At 46.3% G+C, this 15,328-nt stretch overlaps 1 protein-coding gene across 8 annotated transcripts in view; it reads right to left on the bottom strand.

Annotated features, from left to right (window-relative positions):
* Positions 1–2,612: 2,612 nt before the first annotated feature.
* MOB2 (MOB kinase activator 2) overlaps positions 2,613–15,328 on the bottom strand; it is a 116,425-nt gene continuing 103,709 nt past the window's right edge. For all 8 annotated transcript variants that reach the window (XM_056353796.1, XM_056353800.1, XM_056353799.1 and 5 more), the window contains 4 exons: positions 14,582–14,742; positions 13,290–13,383; positions 6,724–6,848; positions 2,613–3,929 (listed from right to left, as the gene is read on the bottom strand). In XM_056353796.1, coding sequence (XP_056209771.1) covers positions 3,619–3,929; positions 6,724–6,848; positions 13,290–13,383; positions 14,582–14,742 — 691 coding nt within the window. In that variant the 3' untranslated portion in view covers positions 2,613–3,618. The remainder of the gene's footprint in view (positions 3,930–6,723; positions 6,849–13,289; positions 13,384–14,581; positions 14,743–15,328) is intronic.

Consider the following 15,328-nt stretch of genomic DNA (forward strand, 5'->3'; position numbering starts at 1 on the left):
CGTGTCATGGACACAACCTGTGGCAATTTATGCCATGTGGCATGTATGAAGAAAGTATTTTTCCTCCCGTTTTTATTTACAGGCATTTATGCTTGGATTTCCTAAGGCCGCTGCAGCCCCAAAGACTTACTGATAATGTCAAGGGGGGGCGGGGGGAGTTTCAGCTTTCTCTAACGTTTGACCCCATTGCTATATAAACTTGTGCAACCTCAGCAGGTCACTCTGTGTCCAGAGCAGCGGGTGTCAGGAACAGAGTCCTACAACACAGACACAGGGCTGGTGTTGGTTTGAAGGGAAAGGCTTTAGCCCTGCGACGGTGTGTGCCCACGGCCGTGGGTTTAGGCTGAAGGTTGGTTAGGGCTTCCGCAAGGGCACGTGCAAAGCTGAGTGCTTGACGAGGCCAGGCCTGCAAAAGGCACGTATGCCACGGGTGGGTGGGTGTGTACATAGCTCAAAAGGTGTATTCTAGCAGGGTTTGGTTACTTTTCTGGGGTGTTTTGTGGTTTTTATTTTGGTTTATTTACTTAGCAACCCTTAAACAATGGTGTGGTATGTCATGACCTTTAGGGCAAAGGGCCTGGGGAGGAGGGGGTGTTGAATGTAGCCGAGGTAAGGTGCTGCGGCTGTTCTGACAGTGCTTTCAACAATTCACAAAATGCATCTAAAGCAGCAACATGACAATATCCTCAGTGTCAGAAGAGCTAAGCCTGTCTTATGGATACAGGGTGCTTACAGTGGGGATAGTCAGTGGTTTGTTGCAAGCATGCAGAGCCACTGACAGCCTTCGGTGGTGTCAGCCAAGCAGAGTTTGAAGACTTAGAGGCACTTCTGTATCTAATGGTGCTACAGCATAATCCAGTAGCTTCTGAAATATTCTTGGATGCCTTGAGGCTGAGCTTTACAGTAACATTTACTCCTGACAAGAAGAACATTAGCGTTGGCACTATTTCAGCGTTTTCCTTATTCCCACTGTTAAACCCAACAAGATAGGCTACACTAAAATAGGATTCATTATTTGTGTTCTTGTTAACTGCTTGTAAAACACAAGATTACTCCACTAGATGAAGCATCTTGTGCTTTCAGGAGTATTGAATGTCTACAGAGTAAACTTGGGACAGCTGCCATGAACAGCAGCGGGTTCTTCCAGAAGTAATGTGGTACCTCACTGCTCTCCTGGTAGCTGAATTCATGGCTCGCTGCTTTGCCCCCGTGCACGGGTTCCCAGACGTCCTGCGAGGTTCTGTCGGTTCTCCTGTGGGACGCTAAGGTACAGTCACCCTTGCGTTTGATGTAGATGTCACTACGTGGTGATCTTGAACTTAAGTCGTAGTCAAGTCAGTCTTGTCAGCGAGAGCTGAACTGCCTCTTGCTCAAGTCAAGCCTTTCAAAATGTGTAGCACTTCTAAATCGTCTTTTAGAATTCAGGCTGCAAATGCATTTTTGTAAGTAGATAGGAAGTTACCAGAAATACTTGGGTGGTGAGTTGTTGCTATTACTTTACCTTGAACTCCGCTGTTAGGCTCCAATTGCAAGTAGCACAGGGGCCTGACAAATGACATTGCTGTGGTCGCTTCTGCCAACACCTGGTTTTCCCTTCAGATGTCAGTGTAGGGAATTTGTAACGGAAAGGCTCACGTCGGTGTGAAGGGAGGCTGGGAACATTCCCCTGGACACGGAGGCTGTAGCAGGAGGCTGTGGTGGGGAAGGCGTGCTCCTGAACAGCCTGGCGACAGCACCCAGATGAGGTCAGCCAGACTCCAGTGCGTTTGCCTGCAGGTTCCCAAGGTACCCGCAGCCCGGGAACAACCACAGCACAGGTCTGGGCTCACCAAGTTTGAGATCGTTTTCTCTCACTCACGCCTCCACTTCCCCTCTCCTGTGCTCTTACCTTTTTGTTCATTTTTTCCTCACTTTTATGACTTCTTGCTCTTTTTCTCACTTGGGTATTCTTCACAAGCTTTTTTGTCCTCTTGCTTGTGCTTTTCCCCTCTCTTTTTTTTTTTCTTTGCACCTGCTTTGCTTTCCTTCTGTCTACTGACTATTACTACAGGTACAGACCTCATTCAGGAGAACCTTCTAGGATTCAGGCCAGGTCAGGTACTAACGACGTATAAACCTTAGGATAACGACCGAAAACAGTAACAAAAATTTTTCAGAGGCTGCCACATATTTGGTAGAAGCACAGTTGCAAGCAAAACCTGGCATTTTCCCAACTGGAAGTGCTGACTACAAGAATTCAGTGGAAATGTGAAGGCAAGAGTAATATGACTGTCAAGATACAATATTGATACAATACTGTATCCACAGATAGTGTGATACAATCCCCAGGAGCCCACTGCATTTGCAGAATTTAAGCATGCACGAACAGGAAGCTTGCTCCTTTCCAAGTGCTGCTTATCTTCAGAGTGCTTACCGTCAGGTTACCTGGGGAGGAGAGGAGGTTCCCAGCACTACCGAAAAGAGCAAGGTATCGATTAGAAACGTAAGGTCACACGGTGGAAGACAAACATTTATAAAGCTGGTTGACAGCAGGGCCAGTAGCATTCAGTGGTGAAAGGGAAGCTCTATGTGTGGATTCCACTGACTTGACGCTGCAAACACAAAACCAAAGCTTGTGGCTGATAGATTTGTTTTTATTATTATAGAACAGATGAACTAAAATAAGCCAACAATATAATTTTATGCCAACAGCCATCTTTCTAGCACAGGCGGTGACCGATTCAATGTACCCTTCTCCCCCCTCCCCGGGCCTCTGTTCAGTGGGGAGCAAACGGTGGTGGCTCTTGCACATGGGTTTTGGACTCCAGTGACCTTACTCTTTTTCAGTTGTAGAGGGGTGCCTGGGAAAAGAGGAGGCAGGGGAGCAGAGAAAAGAGTATATATCTTGTAGGAGCAATAAGCAGAAAGGCTTGTGGATCCTCTTGCACGTTCACGTGTGGTGACCAGGTAGATGGGACAGCTGGAGAACTGTGCCCACTCCCAACACGAAGCAAGCCCCTGGTTGCTACTCTAGTCAAGCCAGGAGTTCCTTCCCGTTCCAAACTAACAAAGGGCAAGATGCACTCAACAGGGGAGTTTCTGGCAGGGTAAGGGGCAGTCTATGTAAAACCAAACCAAAAAAACCACCCCCACCTCACCCACCCCCCAAAAAAAGCCCAAACAAACCTGCACTTTAAGCCACTTCAAAGTAAAAGTCACTTCTTATAATATAATAGATATTTTTTAAATGGCAGGACCACCATCCTAGAAAGACAAAGGACTTGCACTCAAGACCAAAGAAAGAAAAACAAAAATCCAACCAACCAAACAAAAAGAAACCAACCAAAAAAACAGGAGTGGCCCCACTCTCAAGCTCAGCTCTTCTCTAAAAACAGCACTCGTCATCCATCTGAATAGGTAAGAGGAGGAGCGGACAGAAAATAAAATAAAATTGGTGCAACTTCTTGCCAGGTGGCGCATTAGACCAAAGCTCCATACCGTCCCATACGGCTACGCGTCCTGCGGTGGCAGCATTAATTTCTTTCAGCTCTCATTGCCGTATATGTCTGTATGTACAGACATATCCGCACAGAATATATAATATTGTTTTTAATGTTAGTTTTGATCCTGTAGAAGGGCTCATCTCTCTTTCACATGGTTCTGTGCTCCTGCGCTGTTGCTGCTCCCATTGCCGCTCCCGTTACTGCTGCTCCCACTGCTGCTGCAGAGGACCTCTGTGAGGTCGTCCATGATGGTGGTCTCTTTAGGGTCCACGAGGTTGAACTCCCTGATGAATAGGATAAAGTGTGTGTAGAGTGTGTTTAAATGTCCATGCAGCTCCAGTGCCAAAGTCTCCTTAAAGTGTGAGGAGTAGATATGGGCCAGCACGTGGAACAGGTACTTGCAGATCTTCTTCACTAGAGACTCGAATGAGTTGGGGAATTCCTTGCCTGAAAGGAAGAATAAGAAACACCATGATAGCTCCCGCCGTCACCTTCAGCCCCACAGCAGCGTCTGGGCTGAGCTGCGCTAAGAGCTACGGGCCCACCTTGTACAGCAGACAACAGGGGGGGCCTGTACCATCCTCTTGCCTTCTTTTTATGGGAATTCAGGGGAAGAATCTAAGGAGGGTTTAAGCATTTTCATTTGAAGTTGTTTTAAGCCATAAGGGTTCAAAAAATCAAGAGTAATCACTCTTTAAAACCACAACATTTTTTGTTATTGAACATAAAAATAATGAGAGGTTCTTCTGGGTCCTTACCTAGTTTGCCCAAGAGCAGCAGATTTTTCCCCTGGAAGCACCTAATGCTTGGGAGGCCAATCCCCAGGGGGCTGCGTGGGGTGCAGCAGTCTGACTAACTGCATATAACAACTTCCCTCATTTCACTGCTGAAATTCTACCACATGGGAAGAGAAACGGGAGGAAATAGCGTGTGTCTTCCATCGGGTGCAGTTGAAACAATTGGTGACAGCCAGCACGGCTTCACCGAGGGCAAATCGTGCCTGATAAAGCTGGTGGCCGCCTGTGCCAGGGTTACAGCGTTGGTGGGTGAGGGAAGAGGGACTGATGTCATCCACCTGGACTTGTGCCAAGCATCTGGCGCTGTCCCGCAGGACAACCCTGTCTCTAAACTGGAGACACACGGACCTCACAGATGGACCACTCGGGGGGATAAGGAACTGGCTTGGATGGTCCCACTCCATTTGAGTTGCAGTCAACAGGTCAACGTGCAGGTGGAGACCAGTGACAAGGGGTCTTCCTCAGGGGCCCATACTGGGGCTGGCGCTGGTCAACATCTTTGTCAGTGACATGGACAGTGGGATCAAGCGCACCCTCAGCGAGTTTGCTGACAACACCAAGCCGTGTGGTGCGGTTGATACACCCGATGGCAGCGATGCCACCCAGAGGGACCGTGACAGGCTGGGGAGGTGGGCCATGTGAACCTCAGGAAGCTCAACAAGGCCAAGTGCAAGGTCCTGCACCTGGGACAGGGCAACCTCCAGTATCAATCCCGGCTGGGCAGAGAATGGATTGGGAGCAGCCCTGAGGAGAAGGACCGGCAGTGCTGGCCGATGAGAAGCTCAACGTGACCCAGCAACGTGCGCTCGCAGCCCAGAAAGCCAACCGTATCCTGGGCTGCATCACAAGCAGCGCGGCCAGCAGGTGAGGGAGGTGACCTCTACTGCCCCTCCTCTCCACGCTCACGAGACCCCACCTGCAGTGCTGCATCCAGCTCTGGGCCCCCACGCAGCCTAAGAAGGACATGGACCTGTTGGAGAGAGCCCAGAGGAGGGACACAGAGATGCTCAGAGGGCTGGAGCACCTCTCCTGGGAGGACAGGCTGAGGGAGTTGGGGCTGTTCAGCCTGCAGAAGAGAAGGCTCCGGGGAGACTTTATTTATAGCAGCCTTACAGTACCCAAAGGGGGCTGACAGGAAAGCTGGAGAGGGACTTTGTACAAGGGCCGGTAGCGATAGGACAAGGGGTAATGTCTTTAAACTGAAAGAGGGTAGATTTAGATAAGATATTAGGAACAAATTCTTTACTGTGAGGGTGGTGAGACACTGGCCCAGGCTGCCCAGAGCAGCTGTGGGTGCCCCATCCCTGGCAGTGTCCAGGGCCAGGCTGGATGGGGCTTTGAGCAACCTGGTCCAGTTGGAAGGTGTCCCTGCCCATGGGGGGGGCTGGAAATAGGTGATCTTTAGGGTCCCTTCCAACCCAAACCATTCTATGAAATTGTGCTTGCTGGTCCAGTACTGTGCTGGCACAAAAAAAAGTGATTCTTGCACAGCTACTGTGATAACAGTGTCCTGGTTTCAGACACCACCTGCCATCCTGTGCATGGTGCACAGTACAGAGTATGTTACTGGTCTAAAGTGCATCCTGGCCACACAGGCAAATCATTTGCATGAAACACCTTCACTGCCCTTGAATAAGCATTAAAAAAAAAAAATTAGTCAACTGCTGCTAGCTTACTAGGCACTGTCTCACTAGACGCTGCCCTTTTCCAGATCAAGATGCTTGTAAGTGAACGCTAGTAGCTCAGTGTTTGCTGTATTGCGATATCCTAGCTCCCCGATTATCTGTTGAAATGGCTCAGGAATCCAGCTGCTTTCAGTCCTGATGAAACCCACCTACAATAACTTCAGGTCTCTTATTTTCTTCCCCTTCACCAAAGGCATTGCGTGTAGCAGTCTTGTTAGGATACAAATCTGAGTTAAAATTAATTTCGTATTGCTTTTTGGTTCTTAAAAAAAAATAATCACATTTAATCTTTGGAAGGGAAGGGAGATTGCCAGCAGTCTGTGAGACAAGGCCTGGCTGAGCAGGGAAGACAAGCCACAGTCCTGGCAGTCCAGTTGATTTTCCCCTTACTGGAAATAGTGAAATAACAGGGCTAAATTTTATTAGCAGCAGGCTGTATTAAACACATGCTGACAGTTTTCAATTTTTTATCCTCTCTGAATACAGGCTGGAAGATCTCAAAATGCTTGAAGAAAAAGATGTATCGATGATGGAATACTGATGACAGGACTGTGAGACTTCCACCCAAGTTCATATGCCAACAGGGCAACTCTGCCTTCAAGAATAAGCCAAACTTAAAATATCCCTTAAGAAAACCCCAAACCATCAAACAAGGAAGTGTGAAAGCTGCCTGCTGTTACCGCATACGCTGAATGCCAGCTTGCACCTCACGGCATCTGCAGAGCGCCGCAGGAAGCACCTGTCCAAAAGCAGACATACCGTATTTTGTCGGGAAAACGTCCTCATCTGTCACTAGCTTCTGCACTGAACTCATGACGAAGTCGACATACTGAGGAGCAGTGCACTTGATCTTCTTTCCCCGCTCATCATACCAGTAGTACTGTCTGTGGAGAGAAGTGACAGTGTCACCACACTACAGCCTGGCTCCTCAGCTCGGCTCCCCCAGGAGCTAAAACATCTCGACGGCTAAAGAATATAAACCAACAGCTGCAACGTTACCAAAATACATCATAGCTGCTACAGAAGAGATTCCCTTCAGGGTATCCTTCCACATCAAACCCCCTGGGTTTCGGCTAGCCAGTTTTGTTCCTCTCTATCAATGCACTCCCAGAAAGCCTGCCGACGGGTCTCCGAGGGGAGCAGCTCCGCTCAGGCAGCGGTAACCCCCGTCCGTGGCAGACCGAGGGTTTACATCCAGTCCATAGAACTGTGCAGGAAAGTATTACGTTACTATTTTTAAAGGGCAGCAACACTGCGCAGCGGTGACCTGGTGACCTTCTAGTGCTAACCACTGCAGAACATCCAGCACCTGCTAGCGCAGTATTACCGAACAGACAGAGGGTGGCTCCAAAACACCAGCTCGCCCAAGCCGGCCCTGCCGAACAGGCAGCCTCTGTAGCTGCTACAAATCCTGTTCCCACACCTCGTCTGGGGAAAGTTTTCAGGACCCTTCCGCACATTGCTGCCAGCGTGCCTTGACTGCTTTCGTTACAGTTTACAGAGAACAGGTTACAGAGAGTAAAGGCTCCCCAAAACATCTGCGTTTACGCTTGACTCTGCCACCGGGTGAATAATCTTGTTGGATCCAAAAGGAACAGGAGACGTTAACATACTGCCCAGCTCCTCAAAAGCAGCCCTAATGCAATCAGTTAGCCAGCATCTTCTTGAGCAACTGCAGCCATCCCTCACCTGACGGAGAATCTGAAGCTATAAAAGCACTGAAGGTTTGATCCTGTTTTTTTATTTTTTTTAAAGTCATGACTAATTAAAGCACCTCTAACTGTTACCAGGAACTTGCTACTGCATTACGCACACAGAAAGAAATGTTTTACAATTAAGGAATTTGGCAAATATATACATATATATATATATTGTTGTTGTTGTCGTCTCTGTCACACTTGAGGTGTCTTGAGTTCCAGTTCCCGAACGCTTCCTCCAAACACTCCAGGCGCAGTCCTATATCATCATGGGATTGATAAGAAATCCATTGTATTGTCTTCCCAGAACACAGTGTAGGTGGTGTTTGCTGGCTGCCTTTGGAAGCAAGGTTGGAAGTGGTCTGAGCATCAGAACGTGGCTAGAAAGACACCTCATCCATCGCGTGAGCCCCTGAAGCCAGGATGCCGTTTTTTGCTTGCCTGTTCAGCTCCAACTCTGCTGCTGTTGACTAATTATCTGTTATCTGACGTTCTTCACACAAATCACTAAACAAGCCTCACTGTAGCCCAAGTCAAAATATCCCTTCAGTGTGACATTTAGCCACCTTTGCATTTTTTTTTTTTATTTGCATGGAAGATAAAGATTAAAGATAAATGTTTTTTATGTGCCTGACAGGACTAGACTGCATTGAACTGGAAGGATCTATACATGCTACTTGGAAAGTGAAGCTTTATGTATACCGACCAGCAGAACAATCTTGAGTCAACTAAAGAAAAATATTAAGTAGCAACTGAAAAGTTTTCATGTACAATGTGTTTTCATTGCCTGGAAAGATTCTTCAGGGACCTGAGGGCGGTGAGGTGAAGGCACTAACGGCACTGTTCACGCCCCAAGCTGTATGAAAAGAAGAGGAAGCTGCAGAAATGAGTAGAGTAATTCAGAATTTAAGAGAGGAAAAGCAACTGGAAACTAGTTCTGCAGACACTTAAGATTTAGAATTTTTCTTTCAGCTCATTTCCAGCATGTGGTGCTTGGTCATTGTGTCTGTTTACTGGAAAGAGCAGGACTGACTGCAAAAGGGCATAAAAAGGTGAGCAAGTGGAAGGAAACAGCAGGAGTCAAAAGCTCTTTGTAGAGTGATGTCAGGCACCAGAACTAGTGTTTGGGCCCTTGGGCGCAGACTGTGTTCTCCACCACCGCTCACCACCTTTATACGGTCCGCACAGACGGAACGACACGATGCCCCCCCATTGGTCTGGTCCTGCAGTAAGCCGCACCAAGACAGTTCTAGGTAATCCAGACTTATCTGGGGTCTTAAGACAAAGCTTGTTGCCAAGAGCAGAAGCAGAGCGAACTGTCTGTTACCTCGGCAGCTTTCTCGTGCCGCACACCTCCTCAACTGCAAGGCAGGAAGCACAGTTCAGCGTTGGCCTTTGGTGCAAAAATGAATCTGGATCGTTGGATTTTAGTCAAAGTTTGGCAACTGTAGAAGTTCAATCCAAGTGAATAAATCTGCTGCACCACCCCTCTGCATACCCTTTTTGCCTTTCCTTGAAAATCAGGCTAATTATGCAAAATTGGAACTTAAAATAAGAATCATTAAGAGTAAGAGGATAACTACAGGGACTGTGCTGCTGGTTAGCATCATGCACCTTCCCTGTGTTTCAAGTGCTGTGAACAGTCTTCACAGGCCCTGGAGGAAGAGAGGAGCCCCTGACATGCCATGAGCATCTCCCACCCGCGCTGGAGTTATCTCCGTTGACAAGATCGGAAACAGGCTGCGGCTCGGCGGGCACAGAAGCCTCACTGCATTCCACTGCTGGCACTAGGGCAGTGCAGTCCCGTATTAGGCAATGGATGGGGAGCAGAAAGGACAAGAAGATGACACTGAAAGGCACCAGGAAGTGCTCACATTATACAGACTTTGATTATTTTATTTCCTATGTAAAAATTCTGGCAGATCTAAACTTTCCCCAGTAAGGAGAGCAGGAGGAATTTGCAGCTCCACTCCAAATCCCAGGGAGAAATGACCATGGGTTTAACAGAAAGAAGCCTATGACGCAAATAATAAAGTATAACGCATATGAAGTCACAATGCTGCATCTTAGCACATGTGCATATTTTTCCCTTCTCCTCTAAAACATTCCAGGTTTGTGCCGATGACACAGAAGCCAAGGCAAAACAGAAGTTACGCTGGTATATAAGAAGGGCTTCTGGAAGGAGGGAGAGGCAAACGCTGTGGAGATGATGTGGTCTGGAAAGGAAGGCGAGACAGTCCCGCTAGGAATACTAACAGACGAGTTATGAAGAAAGCAAGACAGCAAATGGTATCAAATGCAGTGGCATCTGATATCAAGTGGCAGTAACGTAGTGCTTGTCAGCACCTCGGAATGGCTTTGATGGTTTGATAGGGGCAAAGAAATGTTTAGATGGGGGTGGAGAAAGGAATACACAGCTCAGGGAACATAAATATAAGAAAATGCAAAGCATGCAAGTTTTAATTAAGATTTCTAGAAGGAAAGAGACACTAAGGGCAAGGCAGACATGAGAAAGGAAAGTATAAGATTAGAAACCTTTCACTTTTATCTGTGGGCTGCCGGGAAGTTTGCATCCATCCTTGATTTCTGCCTCAGGAGTTTTATAATCTCAGCCCTGTGAACAGCACTTATGTAGGCTCTTAGTTACTCCGCTCCAGCACTTTGAGAAGTTTTACCCAAATGTCAGCTATAAAACCAGTTTACAGCTCACGGTGCTTTACAGCTATTTTGTGTAATAATAAACTATAAAAAGCATACTAAATCTAAATGGTAAATACTGTGTTAAAAATACAGAAACTGCTTTACAGTAAGTAATAAACATACTAATGAGCAAATTTAAGTCATTCCCAAAGCTACATTCATGCCACTGTCATTAAATTTTGAGGATAACTGGCCATTCTGCTCTTTCTCTTGGTACTTTCCCACCTTACCAGCAAACGCTGCCACACGTTCTACAAGAAGACCGACTTTTGGTCAGATGTCTCTTAGTGAGCCAAAGCAGAAATCCCCTTCCTCGTTGTGTGCAGATGGCTGCGCCATCCCATGTATCTGACAAGAGGCCTGAAAGGTGCACCTGTCTGCAGTTCAGCAGTTGGCTGGAACTCCTCTGAGATGTTAAAACCTCACCTCAAATATGTAACTGCAACTGGTGTTTATTTCGCCAGCAAATACTCTATACTTAGGATTGAGTATCTGCTAGGTTAACTTGACAAGCAGCCTGTTCTCAATAGTTACTTCAACACCTCAACCGTAAATACGAGTAACCTTCCTTGGGTATGACCAGAATGGTGTGATCCAAAACACACCTTGGAGAACTGGGCAGGAAAACAGAAGAGAGGAACAGAATGCAGACCTCTGTCCTGGACTGCCTAAGAAATCCACACCGAAAAAAATGGCAAAGTGCACCCATATTCCAAGGTCTGTAATTATGTGGCATTCTAATATAAGCAGATACTATTTTATTCCAAAGTAGCTGAACAAACAGAGCACAGCCACAGAAGGTCAAATCGGGAGTGTCCATCAGGTTGATCAGCAACAGACTCTTAATGTTTAGGTGGAACTCTATATACTGGAGACAAAGCAAAGGCGCAGTAAATTATACCAACTGGTGTTTCTCCAAGACAATAAGCACGTCCTTACCTTACTTCATTAGATAAGATTTTTTAAAAAGCAGGAGGGGGATGGAGAAGCGACAGGCAGCTTTGTCATAGTCATAACTATGAACAAACAAGCATCTTGGAGGGCAATTCTCTGCGTTCCATTTAGGCATCTCTCTTCCAAAAGGGAAGAGCTAGGAAAGGCAGATTATAAAGATGCGGATTATCTAAAACTGTCGTTAAGAGATACTTGGAGAACAGAGTTACGAACAGGGCCCTGAAAGCTGAACCATAGCGAGGTGTGTAGCTGGGGGATCTCACCTCCGTAGTTTTTTCATGGGCACCGCACACTTGATAGAAGAACGCACCATGCAGCCTACAGTTTGCAAACCTGAATCACTCATTGCCCCCAAGTACAGGAAGATACTTCAGTTGTTACAATCTAGCTAAACACAAACCCTTTCAAGCGCTTCACCCAAGTGCAGACATGCTTCCTGTTACTCCCAAACAGTGCAGTTTTTCAGATTCCCCAAACAGGACAGGAACGTTCTGCCATCAGTCCTCACCACCAAAAATCTAGACTACAGCTGGAGCTGCCTACAAGCACTTCCTTGCTTTATTCTGCAGCATGAAATGCTTACAGAGAACTCTTGTTTAAGACTCCCTAGCACAGAACAGAACGACACTTAGAGAGGTTCCCTGCCACCAACCTCCTTTTAGCCACTATTTCCCATCAGCCAAGTGGACAAACAGTTAAACTCGCTCCTTTGGACAGCCAGTGCTTCATCAGGAATTTAAACATCAGAAAGCATGGGGAGCGAAAGTCAACAGAACGCTCATCTTACAGATCACTGTTTCTCATTTAGAGATCATTTAGAGACACGAAGTCTCCTCTTGATAAAATCTGGGTCCAGCAGATATTACTTGCTGTTCCAGCCTGTTTTCAAAGTCCCTAGCATGGCCTTTAATTCTCTATTGACAGTTATCTTTCCAACTTTTAAATGCAAAAGTATTCTCTGTACACTCTGCATTCTTCAGAGTGCTCTCAATGAAAGCCCCTGATAATAATTTCAAGTGTACAAGATAGCCCAGTACATTAAGCAAGGATTCCTTTCTAAGCACTACGTAATTATTGTCAGAGATACAATACAGAGCTCTGGTTCTGTTGCATACATTCCCTGGGATGTTTGTTTGATGTACTATAACATTAACTGCTCGGTCTCCTGTTTTAAAATCCATCTCAAGTAAATTAATCCCAGGAAATGCATGAAGAGGGAAGAAAAGGACTATCAGCGCGTGTGCTGGAGGAAAAAACCCACACAACTCAACAGGCTTATTCATACTGGACCAGATCTCATGTTCCATCATGCTGGACTGTGCTAATCAAGAGCAGGAGTTTATGGTAACTTTTTCTTACATTCACCATGTACAGTAAAACTACAAAGCTTTCTCTCATAAGTGACAGCTAGTCCACGTCAAAAAAGTCTACTAAGTCCTACAGGGGGAAAGTGCCAAACCAAAACGTTTTCCTTACTCTTTGCAAAGCTGCCACTTGTGTCCTCTGCGCTCAAGGGGCCTGGGCGGCAAGCCAGCGGCTCACGTCAGGCTAGAGGTTACCTGTCGGCAGCATGGTGCTCTGCCAGCATTCCAGCTACCAGAAGCACCCTCTGAGCTTCCCACAGCCAGTTTATCTCCCTGGCCTTCTATGGCATCTCAGTACTGTTACCAGTAAGGACAGTTGTGCCTTGGTCTTCTTCCCCTCAAGCTACACACACGGTAATTTGCCTCTCTGATCGGACCTTGTAAAACCAGCTCACAGCACTCACAGGTTCTCATCCTTCCAACCCTCCACAAAATCAGATTTCCAGCACCCTGCACCGCTGAGGGGGAGCAGAGGCTGTACAAGCTGCCACGTTCTCGCCAAGTACAGATCTGCCGTAAAACACTGGCCCAGTGCCACCCAATGCAACATCCTCCCCCAGGCAACTCTGAAGACTTCATGGAAACCTTGTAATTGTAAATATTGACTTACGTATTGCACACTGCCATGGTCTGACATGACTCTCCTGTACAGAATTCTGAGATTGTACTATACTGTAAGTTGATGTGATGAAAGAAAGTTGTTGCTGAAAAATAAACACAAAAGAAAGAAAATGAGAAGTAAAATACTTTTAAACACTGGTTATCCTCCAGACAATTAGTTGAGCAGAGCAAGCGAAGTGACCTCAGAGTCTTGAGCTTCCATACAAATCTAAACATGATTTAGCTAAATGAGTCTAATGACGAACTGCAAAACAAAGAGGTACATGGAATGAAAGCTCTTGTTTTGATTTAAGATGAAAGCACCATGATGCATCAGCTCTTATTACTCACTAAGCAGCAAGACTGGAAAGTGTCTCCGTCATCAGCCTCACCTTTACAGTATAACACTCTACTACAAGCTGAAGGCAAACAATTTGCTACATTTTTTTGAAGTTTGACTTAAAATGCAAATTGGCTAGAAAACAGCATTAATAATTCTCACAACGTATCTCCTTTAAAAAAGTAAGGGCATGAAAACTAGTACACTTCTACTTTTTAAAAACCTCCTGAGTTAATACAGCATCTTAATACTCCTCAGGGGGCACTCAACTTTTTTCTTAATGAGTCCCTGTAAACTTTCCTAGCTTGCAGTTCAAAGTAGTTTCTTGCTTATCACATACTGTTGAAAATGTAAACAAGACTGGGTCATAGCTGCAGGGCTGGCAGGTGAAGCAGAAGCACAAGAAATTATTGTAAATCAGAACTGCCATGCACAGGCACAGCATTCAGTCACCGTAGTCAGTCACATCTCCAAGTTCCACTTGGCTACAGTTTAAATTCACACCAAAGCTTGAAAGGAGTGGGGAAAAGAAATCCAACCAAAATACTTCAAAATTTCTGGCTTTAGGCATAACCTGCTTTACATACAAATCTTAATAAACTCCCATTTTTACAATGCTTCTGGAAGATCAATAGCTTGCATCAGCAACGTGCTGAACCAGCCAGTTTACGGTCAAAGGGCATCTGCTGGTCCTCAAAAAAGCATCAAAACCTTCAGTGCCCTCGTGGCACAGCGAGGCAGCGGAAGGACGAAATGCATCGAGGCTGCCATGCTGCTGAACACAGTTTGTACATAAGACAGCTTAATTACTATTCAAGGTCTAATTACGTGCATTATGCAGTAAGCACAAATAGTCACAGAGTGTTTTTCTAAGTACTGAAAACAGTAACAAGGAACAGAGTGAATGAATGCCTTCTGGGGCGTGGACAGCAAGCTCCGAGCTGTACCATTACAATACTCACTGTTGCTGGCTAGCCACTCGTTGAGGTCTATTTCTCGTGGTAACATCACTAGCTCCTTAAATTCAAAGTCAGTAATTCTGGATTTTGTGTATTCTGGCTCTAGGTAAAGTTTCTTCTCTTCCGGTGCTGGCTTTTTACCATTTGGCTTTCCCTTGGACTTCCTGCAAGACATTAAAGAAAGAGAAGAAAGGTTACCTGTACTGTCGATGAACGGCTACAGAAACCTGACAGAAGCTGGTTCAGCTAAACTCCTGTATCTGTGGTTACATTGCTTTCCTGCCTTCCCTCCCTTTCCCTTAATTATTTTTTTTTATTTAAAGCAAAAGGCAGTTTCTTAAAAAGTGTATGTGAACTCAGTCAATTTTTTCAAGTAACACTGGAAATTTTGAATGGTATTAAGAAACTTGAGACGGAGCTGCTCCATCTCCACTGCCCCTTTGCCAGTTTGGCCAGCACATTACTGGGAGAGTGACGGTCTCTCGTCACACCTGCGAACAGTCGTGACAGTGGAATGGTGCTGTGCCTAAGGAGCGCCGCACGCGAGCACACTAACCGTCCCCTGCGTCATACCGTTAACTGGCACCTGCAAAACGGGGATCTGAGGGACAGCAGAAGTGGCCTGCTGCAAGGAGATAGCTCCCAGTTGGAAAAACGCTCCTTCCACCCAACGTACTGGCACCGCTCCTTCAAAGCTACGGCATTCCTCGCTACTCCAGCCCTCAGCGCTACGGCATTCCTCGCTACTCC

This window comes from Falco biarmicus, chromosome 10 (assembly GCF_023638135.1).
Source record: "Falco biarmicus isolate bFalBia1 chromosome 10, bFalBia1.pri, whole genome shotgun sequence".
In the NCBI taxonomy this organism is placed as follows: domain Eukaryota; kingdom Metazoa; phylum Chordata; class Aves; order Falconiformes; family Falconidae; genus Falco; species Falco biarmicus.